At 45.2% G+C, this 19,578-nt stretch overlaps 2 protein-coding genes and 1 long non-coding RNA gene across 10 annotated transcripts in view; 2 read left to right on the top strand and 1 right to left on the bottom strand.

Annotated features, from left to right (window-relative positions):
* Nucleotides 1-82: 82 nt before the first annotated feature.
* Nucleotides 83-8,293, top strand: dalrd3 (DALR anticodon binding domain containing 3). Of its 4 annotated transcripts, XR_002840974.2 has the most exons (14): nucleotides 84-1,034; nucleotides 1,443-1,747; nucleotides 1,882-2,183; nucleotides 2,526-2,584; nucleotides 3,381-3,482; nucleotides 4,353-4,417; nucleotides 5,235-5,293; nucleotides 5,376-5,458; nucleotides 5,610-5,736; nucleotides 5,829-5,887; nucleotides 6,082-6,198; nucleotides 6,291-6,359; nucleotides 6,682-7,141; nucleotides 8,014-8,293. XR_002840974.2 is itself a non-coding variant. In XM_023835301.2 (13 exons), exons 1-13 carry the CDS (start codon nucleotides 720-722, stop codon nucleotides 6,799-6,801), a joined length of 1,539 nt encoding a protein of 512 aa, XP_023691069.2. In that variant the 5' UTR covers nucleotides 83-719; the 3' UTR covers nucleotides 6,802-7,215. The 4 variants fall into 4 exon arrangements, 3 of the variants coding, with proteins under 3 accessions (XP_023691069.2, XP_023691070.2, XP_023691068.2); XM_023835301.2 differs by lacking the exon at nucleotides 8,014-8,293 and having other exon boundaries at nucleotides 83-791; nucleotides 6,682-7,215; XM_023835302.2 differs by lacking the exon at nucleotides 8,014-8,293 and having other exon boundaries at nucleotides 83-1,034; nucleotides 6,082-6,160; nucleotides 6,682-7,215.
* Nucleotides 8,294-10,983: 2,690 nt separating this feature from the next.
* Nucleotides 10,984-11,613, bottom strand: LOC111855866 (uncharacterized). Its single transcript, XR_002840979.2, has 3 exons — nucleotides 11,375-11,613; nucleotides 11,185-11,290; nucleotides 10,984-11,065 (listed from the first exon to the last, which is right to left on the bottom strand). It is a non-coding gene; the product is annotated as an uncharacterized lncRNA (long non-coding RNA).
* LOC111855827 (cadherin, EGF LAG seven-pass G-type receptor 3) overlaps nucleotides 11,042-19,578 on the top strand; it is a 41,965-nt gene continuing 33,428 nt past the window's right edge. For all 5 annotated transcript variants that reach the window (XR_011992157.1, XM_072713545.1, XM_072713547.1 and 2 more), the window contains exons 1-2: nucleotides 11,042-11,521; nucleotides 12,565-16,230. Coding sequence is in view for 4 of the 5 variants with exons in the window: in XM_072713545.1 (XP_072569646.1) it covers nucleotides 11,158-11,521; nucleotides 12,565-16,230 (4,030 nt within the window). In the remaining variant the exon portion in view is untranslated. The remainder of the gene's footprint in view (nucleotides 11,522-12,564; nucleotides 16,231-19,578) is intronic.

Below are 19,578 nucleotides of genomic sequence, written 5' to 3'. Positions count from 1 at the left end.
AATGACATTTAATAAACTGGTGCCATTCATTCAGGACTGGCTGTTTTTGAATCAGTCTTTTAATGAAAAGTTCTTGGTCACTGCAGTGATTCGTTCACTGATGTGCTTGCATGTGAAAGATTTAACCAACGCTCAATATATATTATGAAATTATACAATATGCAATATAAATAATGCCAAACATCTAATTCTGTTGAACATAAAAGGAACTATCCAAATATGCGCGGGGGATTCTCCCGCCCGGAGAGAAATGAAAAAATTAAAGAAAGAAGAGAGCTATGTTGGAAGCGAAGGAAACTATTGGATGCACACAAAATCACAAAGTGTAATTCCGTAAAAAAATCACAATTTCCATCTCTAACATGCAATATCTACTGCGAAATCCGATGATTCGTTGGGTATCGTACTTCGCAAGATATTCATTAAATTACATATTTTTCCATATAAGCCTTTCTCGCCGTTCTTCTAACACGGAGATTTAATTTGTGCAAACGGTAGTACAACTGGGTTCAACGCCATCTAGCAAAAAGATATATTGGGGGCGTGGCTGTTAGTGTTAATGCCACACCCAACATGGCCCCTGTGTGGTGACGAATAAATAGAGCCATTGGCGTTACATAGTGTGTAACAAGAAATTGGGTGTTAAGGAAACCAACAGACAATGTATAGTTCCTGTTGTAGCATGTGGCGGTATTCGCAGTCACCTGATCCATGTTGCGATGCAAGCAAAAAAAAACCGCGACATTTCTAGGTATCGAGGTATCCTTGATGTTGGAAGCCGCCACGACATTGTAAGTGTCTAACTTGAGTATTATTCCTGCTCTGAGGATTACATGGAAGGAGCAGACAATCGTCCCTTTCGAATTGGTACCACGGTTCGAGCCCTGAACTCCGCTCTGCGTGGTGAGCCGGAGAATGTGGCTGCGACTGTGCCCGATAAACGGTGGTTCAAGGAAAGTAGTGCCAAGAATCTCCGAAATCGGGACTTCTTGTCGCCTTCATCGGTCCTTACCACACTGTATGCAGACGGCCAGGTTGGTAAATCGTAACGTTTTTTTTGCCGTTTTAATTTGGTTTTCGTCACGGATCAGTACGTTTTAGCTCGCAGCGGGGAGGACTAGACATAAATAACTTTGACTGATTATCCATCATTCTTCTTCTGTTATGTTAATAATGCTGAAGTGCTGGATTATTATTGGGTAAATAATTGATTTTATTACAAATTATTTTCATCGTTGTTATTGTTGACGCTGCAGTATAATACAAACATGTTGAATCCCTACCTCAAAAATGAACGCCTTATGTCTTATGTGGGACAATTCTATGAATGCGTCACGATTGCTTTATTTTATGATGCTTAAGCTTGAATCGCTGAGATGCGTATTCTATTCGTGGAGTAAAAATTAAAATGTCATGCGTCTGTGTGTTTGTGCGTGTTCCAGGTGCCGGCCACTGTTTTGGGACGGGTGCTGTCGGTGGGAGGCAACGGAGTGCTGCCAATAGCTGCGGGCGAGGTGATCGTGGAAGGACTCCGGTTGCGAGTGGACCGTGTGTCCGTGTTTCGGGAGGTTCTGGGTGATTTGCATCCATATCTAAAGCCGTCGGGCCAGGGGCAGGGCCACGTCGTGTTAAACTGCCCGGCTCTCTACCCCAAGCGTTGCCTGTCGTCTTGCGAAACTATCACTCTGGGACAGCTTCGGACAGTGTTGTTGGCCGACCACCAGGCGGTGCTGTTGAAGAAGAAGGGGTGAGAAGAGTTTTTTTTGGTTCTCCGCACATATTTGTTCCTTAAACCTTTGTGGGTCTGTGAGCATGCAGTCAGGTGTATTTTGTGAATTTAAATCTGTGTTGTGTTGAATCCTGTTTGTTTTTTTTTACTAGATTTTCAGTGTCTTTCTGCCCTGCACTACCTGAGGGAGCTGAAATCGTCCGTGTCCTTAAATCCATTGGTGTGGAATGGCCCACGGTGCCAGTTTGTTCAGCCAATGGCAAGAGAGAAGAGGAACTGTGGGGGGTGTTTAAGAATTCACCATATAGAGACTCTGAAGAGGAACTGTGTGGAGGAATGGAGATGGAAGGAGGGGGGAGTGAAAAGGGGACCAAGACTGTGAGGATAAACTTGAAAAAAGCAGTTCAGGAGAAGAATCTTCAGGGATATGACCCAAACCTTGGGGTTTGTACTGGTGAGAAGTGGTGGACCGTTTTTCTTTGATCTTCTGTTCCTAGACTGTATGCATGTGAGGCAGAGTACTTGAGTACATCTAACAGCGATACGATGCTCCTAATACTGGCCCTTGGCCAAAATAGACAGCAAAACAAACCGAAATATACCTTGGTTTAATTTTATTTCATTTGTCAGCATTTTTATTTGTAGCAAGTCACTTTTACTGGCTTATACAGCCAGAAGTGTTATTGCAGTGTCAGTTTCTGCACCCAGTCACTGAATATTTAATGGCACGTCTTAACAGTGCTGGTGCATAGGATGTATGCACAGTGATGACTGTCTTTCTCGCTTACTCTCACAGTCCAGGAAGAGAGTGTGTACCAGTTAGGACAGTTGGAAGCAGCGACAGCAGTCGACAAGGTGAGTCGACAAGGGTAGCTCAGAGTTAAGAACGAGTGCATTTTACACAGACAGATACGAAACACTGGTAATTTCACTGGAAATTACACTTTTATGTAAAATTATGGCATTTCATATTGAACAGTGCCAGTAACATTTGATAATCCATAAGAATTAATTTTTCATTTAGCATTAATGATTTGAGGTTCATTGATGTTTATTTCTTCCTTGCATGACTACAGGATGTGAAAGCTGATGTGATATATACATTTTTAACTCCTGAACGCTGACACTTGGTGCAAAACCCCCTGAATTATCTGTGCGTTTAGATCTGAAATGACCATGCTATTTGCATTCTTAAGACTAAAACACCGTTTGCGTACTGAAATATTGCTGTCAGACTTGAACCTAAAGCTGCTCACCCCCCAGCCCACCGGGGCCAACATCTCCACTTCTCTGAAGCTGCAAAGCTCTTCACTTTCCATCAGCTGCAGAATCAGATACATTCCGCCTCAGATGAATATTGGATTTTTTTCCTCCTGCAGCAAATCCATCACCTACTCCATCCATCAATCTTCTAACTGCTTATTCTTGTAAGAGTGGGGGGGGAGGGGGGTGTTGGAGCCAATCCCAGGCAGCACAAGGCGGTGATATGTCCTGGACAGGATACTAGATTGATCATATCTTCTGAAAAATATGATGCTACTAATCTCTTTATTTTTTTTATTATACTGTTCTTGAATGTATTATCTATTGATTGACGGTGTTAGAGAAATGTTGTCTTCTCCTGATGGTAATTTGTTTACTTTTGCTCCAGGGTGCGGCCCCCATGGTGCTGCATGTCACTTCATCCCAGGATGAGTTTCGCCAACAGCAGGTGGATGTCCTGTGGAGAGTGGGCGGAGCCAGGGCCACTCAGGTGTGCATAGCATGGAGTGCGGAGAATAAACTGGGGTGCTACACAGCCGCGCAACACTGTACGGACAAATGTAGAGGGTGCATGAATGCAGTGTGTGGAGAATAAACTGGGGTGCTACACAGCTGTACAACACTGTACGGACAAATGTAGAGGGTGTATGAATGCAGTGTGTGGAGAATAAACTGGGGTGCTACACAACCGCGCAACACTGTACGGACAAATGTAGAGGGTGTATGAATGCAGTGTGTGGAGAATAAACTGGGGTGCTACACAGCCGCGCAACACTGTACGGACAAATGTAGAGGGTGTATGAATGCAGTGTGTGGTAACGGGCCAGAGTTGCTGTAGTTGTTTATAAAAAGAGAGAGAAATTTTACTATCTTAAAATGGTAAATGTTTATAGAGCCCATGGAAGTATTAAGCTGTTCACATTTTTGAGGTTGTGGTAAAGACATTTTACACAAAAGTAAATCCGCAGTCTTCAAATTGCTTGCAGTCTTTGCTGCTGTATTAGGTTTGTGTTTTAAATGCAGTTGATTTCCTCAGCTAGGTACCGTGTTTGTTGTGGAAAGACGTCTATGTCAGAATCCCCCTTGAATATTTTTAGTATGATCTGCTTTACCCCTGGAACAATCTGTTAGTATCCTTGATAGGGCGTGAGTTCTAAATTCTGCAGTATGGGGGCAGTTTCAGGTAATTTTAATATACCAGCATGACCCATATATAGTCATGACAATAACTAATCACAATATTCCAGCTGACAGAAAAGTATCAATGCAGAATTGCTAGTGAATGTCATTAAGCTTTAGAGTGCTGCAGGATTTACAGACACTCGTTTTCTGAAGTCCTGTCATGGTCTGTTTCCTGTAGAAACACATGGTCTGTGGACCAGTCAAGACACCCGGTTCCCAGATTAACGCCATGAAGTACATCCAGTGAGTAACACTGAAGATAAATGATTGTCAGGGAAAAATGTTTCACCATGTTTTAGTCTGTGCCTTACTGTCAGCATGTAACATTGTGTGTGTGTGTGTGTGTGTGTGTGTTTGGTGTGTCCCAGTGCTAGCAGTGTCATGGTGCATCTTAAGATTGAAGCGCATGTCTACAGAATGCTGTACACCTCACCAGAACTGGAGACCAAGAAGGTCACCTCACTCATAATGTCTTGTTAGCCACTCAGAGTATTGAAGTGTCCTTGTTTCTGTAACTTTACACACACGTAGCACATTAGCAAACAGAAAGCAACTCCACAATGTTAACTACATCCTCTGCTGCACTGTACTGCACTGAGATAGTGTTTACTTCTAGGTAGGAGTTGATAAGACATACGTTTAATTAGTTACTATGCAGATAGGCTTTCAGTAGCAGGCACTAATCTTATATTATTATCTGCATAATAATTATTATTGCAGGAGGAAAAAGTAGTTTTGCATAATGGATTTCAGTTATCAGGGGTAGCTTGGTGGTGCAGTGGTTCGCACTGTTGCCTCACACCACTGGGACCGGGGTTCGAGTGTCCGCCATGGCTCTGTGTGTGTGGAGTTTGCATGTTCTTCCCCCCCACAGTCCAAAAACATGCTGAGGTAAGTTGGTTGCTTCCAGGATAAACTCTGGACACCCATGACCCTGCATAGGACACGTATAGAATCATATATGGTATATATGAGTATAGATAATGAATGAATGGAATAGTTGTCTATTGTAGTTGTGCTCATTTCAACATTTTTGTATTGTAATTTGCTTTTTAAACAGGTTACGTAAAGCACAGATGAAGGAGGCTTCAGAGATTAAATACGGGGAGAAAGTGGAAGGTAACTATGGGGTTTTCGCTTCTGGGATTTAGGGGGTTTCCACACCGGCCTTTTGCTCAGTTCTGTATTCTGTCGTGTCCAGGACAGGCGTGGGATGACATCATCCAGGTCATGACTTCAGCCACTGTGAGGTTTGAGCTGCTGTCAACGGTCCATTCAAGTCCGGTGAGTGCAGCGATCACGACGTGGAGACGGAGATGTCCCAAAAGCGCCTTGCCTCTCACTTCGTTCTACATATGGTTTCCTGCAATGGTTTATGGGTGAAGATACTGGAATTTTAGAGTGACTTCATGCTTTTTGCTCTGGCTTTGTACAGGTGACCCTGGATGTGCAGAGGGAAGGGGGCGTGTCCACCAAAGGCCCCAAGGGCGGAGTCTTTGTCATGTACAATTGTGCCCGTCTGCACACGCTCTTCACCAGCTACGAGCATGCAGTGAAGCAGGGTGCGAGGCAGTGCGCTTTCTAGAATATGCGTTCACCTATAGTAATTTTATATGATACAGACTATAACAGATCTGTTATCTGTCTCTCACAGGCCTTTACCCAGAAATTCCAAATGTATCTCACCTGGATTTCTCTTCCCTTAAAGAAGAGGTACAGTGTGTTTCTATAACATGTGTAGTGATGTCTGTAGTACCAATTAAAGTTATTCTTCTGTGTTATTAATTACGTCATTTACCTTGTCACTGAGAATATTTGAGAATGTACCACAAAAAAATCACATGATGTACGTAGTGACTATATTAGAGATGAAATGAGCCTAACATTTTCTGTTTATTTTCTTATAGGGGGAATGGCTTTTGCTATTCAATTACCTAATTCCTTTTTCTGATCTACTGGACCAATTAGGACAGTCCCTGGAAGAAGGTAGGGGTGGGGCCAGAGTTGGCATGAAGACAGAGCAGGTGAGGTTTTTAGTAGTGATGTAATGCGCATGCAGCAGTGTATGTAATGTTAACAGATTTTGCTAATGTATATGTATTGCACCCCTTTGCAGATCTGCAGGTTTCTGGTGTCTCTTAGTAAGGATTTCAGCTCCTATTACAACAGAGTTCATGTCCTTGGGGTGAGAAACTACCTATTTTCAGTCCTAATTTATTATTTTTATTTGGCTTAAAGGGGGGGACATTTTAAATATGTGACTAGAATTTAGCTTTATTGTTATTTTTGAGTTCTGTCACATTTTGTGTTTTGATAAATTTTTGATTGATTGCACACCCTGCTGTTTTGCACTTTATAGTGTTAATGGTTTTTTTTTTCTCAAGGATACAGGAGCAATAAATGTCAAATGCAATGGTAGCAGAATTAATCATTTTCTTCTGTATGCAGTCACCTTTCCATTTTGTTGACATCTCTCTCTTTGTCCCTCCCTCCCTCCCTCCCTCCAGGAGCCAATGCCTCATTTGTACAATCAGATGTTTTGCCGACTGCAGCTACTTGGGGCACTGAGAGAACTTTACCACTGTGCCCTGGACACCTTACATTTACCTCCGATTCCACAACTATAGTCCATGTAACAGCACGACCCAGGCTAAGGACCCTTAAGCCAGCTACAGTGATGCGTTTACACATTGGGTACTGTAGATACAGGTGCCCCCCTGTTTCTAGTAGGGTGCTACAGCCCTATATTTGGCTGCCCCTTTATGCACAAAACAATTGGAAGTACTATTTTACAAACAGGCCCATAAAGAGTTTAGGTAGTAGAGAATTCTGTGATACAGACACTAACCCTGTGCCATATTTATTACCCCTTAGGTTTGGGGGCATCTAATGTCACTTTACATTGTTTGTGCCAAATTCTGGAATATTCCCAGGTCGATGCAGGTTTCTCCCAAAAGATGTTCTCAGGTGGGGAACCAGATTTCATTATTAGAATAAATATTGTGAGATTCATTTTAATAAATGAAGATGTTTATGTGAAATCTCTCTGAATTTACTGCTTAGATGTTTAAGTTTACATTTTTAATTAATTTATAAAAGTAATTCTGGGTTTAGCAAAATGATATAGGCCAAAATTTTGTAGAATGGGAGTGGCAACAAATGATGGTTTAATTTATTTTTAATTACAGTTTTAATAAGGCCAAATTCTCTAATGTAACCTTTTCATTTTTAGTCGTATGCCCTGTTGCACTAATTGGAAATGTGGCTAAAAACTTATTGATTTCAAGATTTTTTTTGTATGCAATATATATAAGAAAACACTCCATGGGCCAAAAAAATAAGTGCCAGTCAAATGGTTCTGGTGTAATCAATTTTCCCAAATCCACACACAACCACCTTATTTCCTTGTTCTCTCTAGATGTAAAAGTGTTGGGTGCAACTTCTTTCTGCTTTGTTTTGGTATCACCTAAGTTTACTGTAACCTTTGTTACAGTATCACCTAAGTTTTAACCTCATGTCTAGGATTTTGTTAAAGTCTTTGTAGTCTGTGCTGAAGACCAGTATGCAAGCTAATCATTAAAATTAATCTGTCTGGGAGTTTTTTCAAGAGATGTATTTCGGATATGTGAAAAGGAACTGTGTCAGAGAGGAAATTTATGATTTTTTATTGCCAATTCAAGCATTAAGATTTAGAGGCCATTATGGTTAATATGATTAAAACCCAGAATTACTTAAGTGCAGGCTGTGTAAGTCTTTTGCATCTCCACAAGGTGGCAGCTGAATTCAACTGCCAGGCAGCCCCCAGTGCCCACCTACTCACTCACATCTTCCTATCAAAGCGTTCCCTGGACCAGGACCCGCCTGTCAATCATTTCCCAAGGCCAGAGTCGGACAGACAATAGAGGGAGTGGAGGGAAAAAAAGAGAGTAAAGGGAGATCTAAGAGTGAGCCATGCAGAACAGAGGATGAACAGAGGTACAGAGAGCAAAGAGGGGATGGAAATGGCCTTGGAACAAAACGCACCCAAATGCTTAAACTCTGTGACACGGGAAACCTGGTCAATGCTGATTCTATCAAAGCTCATTTCTTAATGTAACAGCTGTTGCCAACTGCACCCCCACCCCTGCATCCACCTCTATTATTCTCTCTTTCTTTCAGTCTTTGGGTGCATAATGGTAGCAAATATAGTCAAACATGATCAAAAATAAAATATCTACTGCACAAATTGTAAGAGAAAATGATCAATGGACAGTCTAAATTAAAATCTTGTGTATTGTTTTTTTTTTTTAGTAAACATGGAGACTGAACTCTAGTGATTCAGGATTTTTTTTTTTTTTTTTTGAAAAATGAGTCCATCTGACCTTGTCACAGGCTGTTTGGGATCCCCTGACAGTCGTTGACCTAGTACTGTCCTCATACATTACCTACAGGAAATTCTCCACATTCTGACATCACTTAGTGTTATTACTACCCACTTGCAAGTTATGTTTTACTGTATTATTTTTTATGATGAAAGGAGCGCATTTTATTTTAACTCGTATGCTGCCATTCTATTAGCTTATTATCGAACACTGTGTTGTACAGGTGTCAATTATCTCATTCAAGCAAAATTGTCACTTATCTAAACCTCTCCCTGTTCATGTGATTTGGGTCACAGAGACACAGAGCTGCCCCAGGTAAACTCCACTGCATCAGACATACGAATTCATAAGTAATCTTCATCTCTAAGAGAAAATGTGTATAAAACTTGGATACACGTCTCACTATAGATTTATGTGCACTGAATCAACCGTTCATTACACCCTGCTTTATTACTCGTCTTTCCAGATCCCCCCTTTTAAATACTGTACACTGTGACCTGATTAACTGTGTGTGTGTGTGTGTGTGTGTTTACACATGCACGCACATGACGCTGGCCTACTGCTCCATCATCCGACTCTAACAGAAATGTAATTAAATGATCAAATTGTCTCTGTCTGAACAACTGAAGACCGAGTAAATGAACCGGATTTTAATCATATCTCCCCAATTATTAATGGCATCATTCCCAACAGAAGCTTATCTCGAGCAGTGTAGGAAAGAAAGATGGAGACAAACACAAGCTGACACAACCATACATAACTACATTATATCCATAATAGAATATACAATAGAGTATGATCAAGTAGAAGCGGGAAATGCTCAATTACGACTTTTATCGCATCATTTTGCGATGGGTTGCGGTTAAGGTTGCTTTGAGTTTCCCCGGCTTGGTTAATTTGAGCACGCCATCAGGCTGCTGGACCCGCCACGTAAGTCACCACGCAGCTGTCGCCGCTATGAACCCCCATGAGTTACACCGTAAAAATGGGTGGGTGGGGTTGTGTGAGCGGCGCTTTGTGAATGACGGGACGGCCGATGGCGAATTAATATCGACAACAGGCGATCTGCAGTCAATGGGAACCTTCGGCTGCCACTTGTGAATATGCATCCTAGAACCGTTTCGCCGCGTGCCAGATGCGGGCTGTTCCGCTACCACCTGCCGCCCAGCCTTTGGGGAGGAGGGAGGCTGGAGGAGCGCAGTGGGTGGGAGCGAGGCGGTCAAAACGAGGGGACGGGTGGGGGAGGTTGGGAGCCTGTAATTACGGTGTGACTGTGGCTGGCAGGCAAAGCGTCAATCCCCCCAACCCTGCGCCGCACACACCCGCTGCCTCCGTTCCCATGGTAACCTGGGTAGCCAAATAGGTGTGTCTTCGGGGCCTACGGCGGGGACCAGATCTGGCGAGGTCCGGACGGATATCGATCTAAAGATGTGTGGAGCGAGTGGTCACAGATTTAGGGAGGGGAAGGGAAGGGAAGGGAAGGGAGGAGAGGGGAGGGGTGGTTCCGACCCCCCTAATCCACGCACCTGCTGTTTAATCAGAGCGGAATATAAAACAGATCATGTCCAATGTAATTTCATTTAGAGGCGTTACGTTTTAAATACATGTAGATAAATAGGATGAATCGACACCTTGCCAACGCCAATCTCATAAGAAGTGTTAATTAAATAATGTATTTCCATTGTTTTTCAGTCCCAGGATATTGTACCCTGGATACAGAATAAACATAAATTAAATATATTATATTTGAATGATATACAGCATACACATCATCTGAGGCGAGTATTGTACCGTTGGCAAGTTAACTCTGATATGGTGTCGGGAGTTTTTATTTTTTCCCCCGACAGACTCCATGTTTTGGCCGACATAGCTACAGAAACATATTGAAATAACATAAGTGGTCAAATTATTGGAAGAACAACGAATTATATCACCGTGAGAGTACCGGTTAAATTCCGCAAATAAATCCCAATTAGACCTACTAAATGACGATAACAACATAATATAAATTTTAAATAATACGAAACAATACAATATAAGGAAAATATTCAGATGAAGCACATTGGTTATATAAAATTTTAAAAAGCTTAATGTAGTCTCAATTCATCTTCTGTCAGTGATTAAATGTTAAGTTGTTAGGTTGAGCCATACACATGAATAACCCCAGACGCTAAATTTGATCCCTAAAAATGGTCAAAAGTCACCTGCTAAAAGAGGATGTGGCGTGAAAGAAAAGGGAAGTGTAAGTCATCCGTATTGGGATAAACCATTCCGTTTCCCATTTATCTGAACGGAGGATGGGGGAGCGGGGGGGAGGGGTGGCGAGGGGAGTGTAGAGAGAGGATGGATAGTACCACCGGGGTCTGCTGAGAGCCATGTTGGAGCTGAATGAGGAGCTGAGATGCTGCGCCCCTGACGCTCACATCCAGACTCCAGCCGAACGCAGCGTGTAAATGCGACCGCACCGGGTCCGCGGACAGACGGGGGAGCCCGGGGGAAGGTGTGGGGTTGAGGCCGTAGAGCTGGCGACCTAGCCGGAGAAGAGGGGGGGAGAGAAACACGCGATCAGACGGGAAGCGAGAGGGAGAAAGGGGGGGGTTAAGGAAGGATCTTACCAGACTAATGGCTGCACTGCTTTTGGAATCTAACCTGCTCTCAAGACTCCTGCTTCTCTTGCTCCTCAGCCTTTTGTGCGCCGAAAGCCAGGGGGAGAGAGCGGGCTCTTGCTGCCAGACCTATGGCTCGCACCCCGTTCCTGTACACGACAAAAGGCAGAGTTACGGGTGGCTTGCGATGCTGCTTGGGTGTGATCCGGAGGTCCATCCGAGGTGGATCTTACAGTCGGCGTGTGATTCCAGAGGATGCCCGCTACGGGCCTGTGTTAGGCGCCGAGGATCTCATGGGAACAGGCGTCTGGAGAGCAACAGTGCACAAAGAGCAACGGGAGGACAGGCGCCGGGGGATGCGCTCAGACGTCTCCAGCCAGGTACGTGCTCCCGCGGGGAAGGGGCGTTGTTATAGCTTACTACCTTACCATTGATACAGTGTGGCAAAAGCCGTTTGAATAAAAGACCAGCATGTACTGCCTCTCCGTTTGCCTTTACAGTTGCACATCTGCCTAGTCAAAGCTCTTATGGTGATCGTTTCTTTTTCGGTACCGGGGAACAGGGAAGGGTGCTAGTGTGCACCTAGCGATCATTGCACGGGCCTTAAGTGTCAGGCCCCACTGTCGACCAGACTCAACAGATTGAGACGTAGATGCTGTGAAAGACCCGCCTCTGCTGGCACCAAGAAGGCATTTTTCCATCACGTTTAGGGTGCATGCGAGGTGGTGGTCGGTGACGATCGCTGCTGTTGGCAACCGGCGTGATTGTCTTCGAAGACTGTGTTTTTTTCGATAGGGACGGCATGTGCCGCGAGGAAGGAACCGATGCCCCGTCCCAGTAAAAACAGAAAACGGCACCGGCAACTGCTTCATTTCGAGACGCGCTGTTGCGCTTCTGGGCTAAGTCGCGTCCACCTTTTATGCCATTATCCATTTTGTGACTAAGAAAAACGACAGCAAACGGCATAAAGATATCAAAAACCGTCGGTGATTATATGTCCTTTGAGATGTGTATATTTTATGTACAATTTAAAACCGACCGTGTGAGCTTTAATAACCATAAGTGGTTTTCTAGACTGACCAGTGCCATTGGATGGAAGAGCAGCGCTTCTACGAGTCGCACCGTTGTATCAGTAAACGATAAAGAAAAATTAAATTTCTCCCGCCTCTAGTAGCGCTGTTATCCTTCCAATGATACTAACGAAGCTAACTCTAATCCTGTTAAATTATACCCTGTTCTCACATAACCGAATCGTCTGGTCCCACCAAATCCACATGACCGATTTCCAAGCAACCTACTAACCTCTTTTAGACTATACCAGCCATAACTCTCCCTTCTGATTGTCAGATATACCACTAACAGTTATTTTACTGTTACTATTATTGTTATTATTATCATCGTATTTTTCTGTTTTGTCTTATAGAGCTCAACATGATCAAGCTCTCTGACTATCCAGCCATGAGATCTACATCTGCTTCTGCAGAAGCTGGCATTACAAAGCCAAGAGATATCAAGCCAAACTTTTCAGCATCGACGGTGCAGCGGACAGCTCTCGCAATCCCCATGTCCTTTTCAGAGAAGCCCTGGAGGATTACAAGTAAGGCTAATGATATTAAAATGAATGGCAGTGCCATCACCTTCAACACCAATAACAACAATAACAACAATGACAACAGTGCTGGGCAGAGCCACCGAAGGCAAAATAAAGAATTTGGTGCAGGCAGGACACAGGCCAGCCTTCAGGAACGGCCTTGTGGGCCTTCACAGCAGGGGGACGCCCCTGTGAAGGGGTTCCATGCCGCGGGCGCTGACAGCTCCACTTGCAACAGCTTAACCACCAGTATGGGATCCACGCGCCTGCAATTAAAAACCGCTAACTCAGAGGAATTACAGAGAAGAGGTGTCAGTCAACATAGGAAGCAGCTGGGGGGGCAAGCCAAGGGGTTTGGGAGACAAGGAAAGGAGCTGGAGAGGGGGGAGGGAGATAGACAGCCGGATGAGGGAGGGAGGGCAAGTGATGTCGAGAGGACAGAGTGGATGGGGTTGGCGACTAGGAGCAGAACAAAGGCAGCAAAATGGATAGATATGACAGCTGAGAAAGCAGAGGACAAAGGTCAGGATAGCAGAACCCAGATAGTGAAAGGCAGAGACTGGGACAGAAAGAGGATGTGGGGGGTGGGTGAGGAGAGAGCAGGAGGTGGGGAAAAGGTTATTAAAGGAGATGAGGAAGGGGTGAGAGGGTTTCTAAACGGACAGGACACCCAGGAGGACTTCCCCAATGCATCCAGCCGATATCGCCGTGCAGCCAACCGACACCCCCACTTCCAGCAGTATAACTATCAGGTTCAGGTGGCCGAAAACCAGCCCCCGGGTACCTCAGTGATAACTATGTTAGCACAGGACCCTGATCCAGGGGATGCAGGAAGGCTAAGCTACAGCATGGCTCCGCTCATGAACAGCAGATCCATGGACTTGTTCCGCATGGATCCGACCACTGGCATGCTCACCACCACCAAGGTGCTTGACCGTGAGGTCATGGATCAGCATTACTTCCGGGTCACTGCTGTGGACCATGGCTCGCCACGGCTTTCTGGGACAACCATGGTTGCCATCACAGTTTCGGACCGCAATGACCACTCGCCCGTGTTCGAGCAGAGCGAGTACCGGGAGACAATCCGGGAGAACGTGGAAGAGGGATACCCTATTCTGCAGCTGCGTGCTACTGATCTGGACGCCCCCTCAAACGCCAACATCCGTTACCGCTTTGTGGGGAATGCTTCAGCTGTGCGTACTGCTTTCGATATTGACCCCCGGTCTGGGCTCATCACCACACGTGGGCCTGTTGATCGGGAGACCACCGAGAGCTACACCTTGCAGGTGGAGGCCAGCGATCAAGGGAGGGATCCCGGTCCCAGGTCCTCCAATGTGAGGGTGTTCATCACTGTCCTGGATGAGAATGATAACGTGCCACAATTCAGCGAGAAGCGGTACGTGGTGGCAGTGCGTGAGGATGTGAGGCCACACTCCGAGATCCTCCGTATCAGCGCTACAGACCGGGACAAGGACAACAATGCAGCTGTACACTACAACATCATCAGTGGCAACAGCCGCGGGCAGTTTTCCATCGACAGTGTCACCGGGGAGATCCAGGTGGTGGCGCCATTGGACTTTGAGACAGAACGGGAATATACACTCCGTGTGCGCGCGCAAGATAACGGGCGCCCACCGCTCTCCAACAACACGGGCATCGTAAGCGTGCAGGTGACCGACGTCAATGACAATCCTCCCATCTTCGTGTCCACGCCGTTCCAAGCTTCTGTCCTGGAGAGCGCCCCTGTGGGGCACTCCATCCTACACATCCAGGCCATCGACACAGACTCAGCTGACAACGCCCGGCTTGAATACCGCCTCACAGGCACGAGCTCCGACACCCCTTTTGTGATCAACTCGGCCACAGGCTGGGTGACGGTCAGCTTGGTACTTGACCGTGAAGCTGTGGAACATTATTTCTTTGGGGTAGAAGCCCGGGACTATGGCGTCCCACCACTCTCCGCATCTGCCAGCGTTACTGTCACCGTAATGGACGTCAATGACAACCGGCCGGAGTTCCTTCAGAAGGAGTACTATTCGCGGCTGAATGAGGATGCGGCGGTGGGCACCAGTGTGGTCAGTGTGACCGCTGTTGATCGTGACGTTAACAGTGCTGTCACCTACCAGATCACTGGAGGGAACACACGTAACCGCTTCGCCATTAGCACCGTGGGTGGGGCCGGGCTTCTCTCGTTGGCACTGCCCCTGGACTACAAACAGGAGCGGCGTTACGTGCTCACTGTCACTGCTTCTGACCGCACACTGTATGACACATGTCAGGTGCACATAAACATCACAGATGCCAACACTCACCGGCCTGTGTTTCAGAGTGCCCACTACTCCGTGAGTATCAATGAAGACCGGCCTCCTGGCAGCACGGTTGTGGTCATCAGTGCCACTGATGAGGATATGGGGGAGAATGCTCGCATTACGTACTTCCTGGAAGACAACATTCCACAATTCCGGATTGACCCGTCGAGCGGTGCCATCACATTGCTCACTGAACTGGACTACGAGGACCAGATGACCTACACGCTGGCCATCACTGCACGGGACAACGGAATCCCACAGAAGTCTGACACCACCTATGTGGAGGTCAACGTTAATGATGTCAATGACAATGCACCTCAGTTCCTCAGCCCACGCTACCAGGGCACTGTGACCGAGGATGCCCCACCCTTCACCAGTGTGCTCCAGATCTCTGCAAATGATCGCGATGCCCATGCAAATGGCCGTGTACAGTACACCTTCCAGAATGGTGAAGATGGTGATGGAGACTTTACCATTGAGCCCACGTCAGGCATCGTTCGCACTGTTCGACGCCTGGACCGTGAGAGTCTCCCCTTTTACGAGCTGACCGCCTATGCAGTAGACCGTGGGGTCCCTCCCCAGCGCACGCCCGTACACATCCAAGTCACGGTGCTTGACGTCAATGACAATGCTCCAGTTTTCCCGGCAGACGATTTTGAGGTCCTAGTAAAAGAAAACAGTGCCGTTGGGTCTGTGGTCGCCCAGATTACTGCCAATGACCCTGATGAGGGGCCCAATGCCCAGATCATGTACCAGATAGTGGAAGGAAACATCCCAGAGATATTTCAGATGGACATTTTCTCTGGAGAGCTTACCTCTCTCATTGACCTGGACTACGAGGTACGTTCTGAGTATGTGATAGTAGTGCAGGCCACCTCTGCCCCACTAGTCAGTCGAGCCACAGTTCGAATCCGTCTTGTGGATCAGAATGACAATGGGCCCCAGCTGCAAAACTTCCAGATCATCTTCAACAACTTTGTGTCGAACCGGTCCAACAGCTTTCCAAGCGGGGTCATCGGGCGGGTCCCCGCTCATGACCCAGATGTCTCAGATCGCCTCTATTATTCCATTGATCGCGGCAACGAGCTACACCTGCTGCTGCTGAACCACACCAGTGGGGAGATCCGCCTCAGCCGCAAGTTGGACAACAACCGACCTCTGGTGGCCACCATGCTGGTTTCCGTCACAGGTAAGATGGTTGGGCACCAGATTGGGTGGATCACCCCCTTCCTGGCAGGCAAGGTGGGAGGAATTAAGCTCTATGTCCTTCTCTGTCTTAGGACAGCTGGTGAAGGAGAATCTGCTTTATATGTGAGCACTTTGGAAGGCAAGGCTGCAAATCAGGCAGCCTCAGCCACTTCACCTTCTCCCATCTCTCTTCCTACATTTCCTGTTTGTTTTTTGCTTTTCTCAATTTTCTCTCCCCCATCTCTGTCTCTCGCTCTCTCTCTGTCTCCTCCAGGAGCAGAGGTAGAAGATTAAAATGTTACTATCAATTTCAGATCTCTTTTTCAGTGTGTCTGTGCTCATCCGTGGCTGTTTTTTGACTGTCTGTCTCAATAAGCTTCTCTGAGAGAGAGACCACATGGGCTTAAGTGAATGTTCAAAGCCTTCTCCTGTGTTTAGGTGTGTGTGTGTGTGTGTTGCGTGGGTTAAGCGAAGCACTACACTAGTGCACGTGTGCCTCAGTTGCTCTGCAGTGTCAAATTCCACTTGGCATGAATTTCATTCTGCTGAGAGATCGGGCTGCAAAATCCATAAGGATGATGCCTTGTACGTCTGTTCATCAGACTCACTCACTCCTCTCTTTCTCTCTTTCCTGTTTATAAGACCCTCAAGGGATGAGGGCAGACTACTGTAAGGTATTTAAAAGGCATCAGCGTATAACTCTTTTAAATGGTGTCTGTTCCTATTCAAATAATAAAATAATTTAATAAATGTGCAATTTAACTTATAAACAACTAATTAAATTGTTATCCACCGAATGGTCTTCAATGCAAAGGATTAGCATTTATAAATATTTTCCATATTGAAATTAAATTCTAGTTAGATAAATAAATATTAGGAAAATTTGGTTTGAAATAATCAGTGTGCAGGGAAGATCACGTTTTAAAACCAGTTGATTAAACGGATTTCCTATTAAACTCTGTTGCTTAGCAGCAGCTCCAGATATGCAAGTTATACACTTGCAAGAACACAAATAACAGTGTACCCATCAGTCAGCTGGCTACTGAAGTAAAATCACAGCAATTAATACAAAGACTAGCAGAGTTGTCTTCCTTTGTCGTCTTTCCAGTTATAAAATGGTTGTGGTCGGTAATAGGACACTTTCATGGTTGGCTTTGAAGCATTAATTACGCTTCGGTGTTTCATTTTAATACCTATGGTTCTTTTCCATGATGTCTTTGGTGAACAGGAACGCTGGACTGAAAATTAGCCGAATATTTTCAGGGGGAAATTGTGCATTTAAGTTCCAATAAGGACCAAATGGAGTAGTTTTTTTTTTTAACAGATTGCATTTTTCTATCCATCACTTCGTAACCCCCTCTCGCGTGGGTGTCAGTATCTGCGCGCGTGTGTCTGGGGTCACGAGAGAGTCAGCTTCTCAATAATCCTGTAAACAAACCAGCTGGTACACTGACCCATCCCCCACGCTCTGCTTTTCCCTTCTCACAGCACCATTTGGTCCATCTACTTCCCATCTTTCTAACATCGTTATCTGTGCAATCCAGCACTTCCCATCTCCATTTCAAATCAAATGAAGGGGGGGTTTATAGGCTAGTCTAATGGATATTATTTAAGTTTTCGTGCTAGCTCACTTGCACTGAAACGCCAGTCTTGCCATGCTGCGTTGTTCTGTACTGTTTTGCTGAACACTGTTCTTGTCATTTTGAGAAATAGCTTTTAAAGCTATTACATCTTTGCACCTAAAGCCAAGTGTATGTCTGTCTGTATATAGCAGTAGTTTTCCTCTGACATAATGTAGTTGCACACATTTGCTTAGGTAACTCTATAGACCATTGTTTACCATCTTTGTCTATTTATACAGCTATTTAGGATATATCAGAGGAGATATTTAGGTTAAGTACAGCTAGCTCTCAAGGGTCCGAGAACAGTTCTCCTCCCGGTATTGTAACTGGCATCTCCGGGTTATGAGTCTATATTCTTAATCACAGTCCTACCTGATGCTCCAATTCTGCTAACATACAGTAACTACATATGAACAGAAATGAGCAAGACTTACATTTTAATCATCCAGTGGGTAACATAAATCAGTGTTCATTCTGTTTTACTACTTACTGTAAAATAATACCAGACACATCGAGGCGACTGACGTATATATTTTCTCTATGGGCTGCACATTAGTAATGCATGAATCTGGAGTTTGCGACGGAACGAACGCGATCTTCAGTGAATGAACATTGCGGATAGGTGTTCGCGTGGCAGGAGCCGCGGTTATTGCGCCAGGGCGATAATGGCCTCACACTGAGCGTATCCGCTTTGCCTGTCTTAACGGATGCTAAGATCAGGGTTACCCGCAAAACATCGCCGAAACGGGTGCTTAAAGTGGGCCGATAGCGCCAGATTTCTCCAGTGTAAGCTGGTTACACCAATTATCGGGATTTTAGCACTGAGTGATCTTTTAAAAAGAATTGCCCACGCCTGGCACGAGCTGCCGGCTTCAGTTGCCCGGCGCCGTCATGCCTCCCGGTTTCTGGCCCCCTCAGACGGTATGGCTTTAAAAGAAGAGACGACCATAGCAGTCTATGAAAATAAATGTAATATGATGTCTCCGAATAAGTTTCCTAATATTATTTTAATACAATTGAAATACGCCATTATTGGTATGCGGTGAAATTTGCAGGCTATAGAAAATGGGATATTCGTCATCACCATTATCGTTGCTAAATTAAGGTTAATTCTATTTCCAGCATTAACATAATAAATAAACCAACAATGAATGAACGTTTAAGCTTACGAGTGCGCCGGATGACCGGCATTTGTTCCTATTCCTGCTCCGTTAAACAGCCAGTCTTGCGTATTATCTGGCAATATGAACTAGCATGTCCCCCGCTAGCCTAACGCTGTGCCATGCTTTGAATTGCCTTTTTTTCTCTCCAAATATGGGGTATTTAACGCCTCCCCTGCCTCCAAATGACCTGGCTGAGGTCAAAAGACAGCCATTGTTGGCTTCGACTGATATTAGCTAAGGGAAAATCCTACATTAATTATTTGTTAGGGTAACGCATATTATACATTTATACATTGCATAATATACATTCATATACTCTTTTACCAGCTCTCACTGACACTGCTTAATTTTCTGTATGTTAATTTAAATGCACGACTTGCACTGTAAAGTTTGACCTTTCTGGCAGAGTGACATTGTGGTTACTTTTCTTGGACTTTCTTTTAGAGTATAAAGGTTACAGTTCTACTCTTTTACAGTGAAGACATTCCAGTAAGGTGTCAGATTCTCCACAGACTTGAGTGAAGTTTAAAATTCCGTGCTTAACCACCGTGCCGTCTGCTGTCT

The sequence above is a fragment of the Paramormyrops kingsleyae genome, chromosome 6 (assembly GCF_048594095.1).
Source record: "Paramormyrops kingsleyae isolate MSU_618 chromosome 6, PKINGS_0.4, whole genome shotgun sequence".
Taxonomy (NCBI): Eukaryota; Metazoa; Chordata; class Actinopteri; order Osteoglossiformes; family Mormyridae; genus Paramormyrops; species Paramormyrops kingsleyae.
Note: the sequence above shows the minus strand (reverse complement) of the source record. Positions and strands in the feature narration are given on the sequence as shown.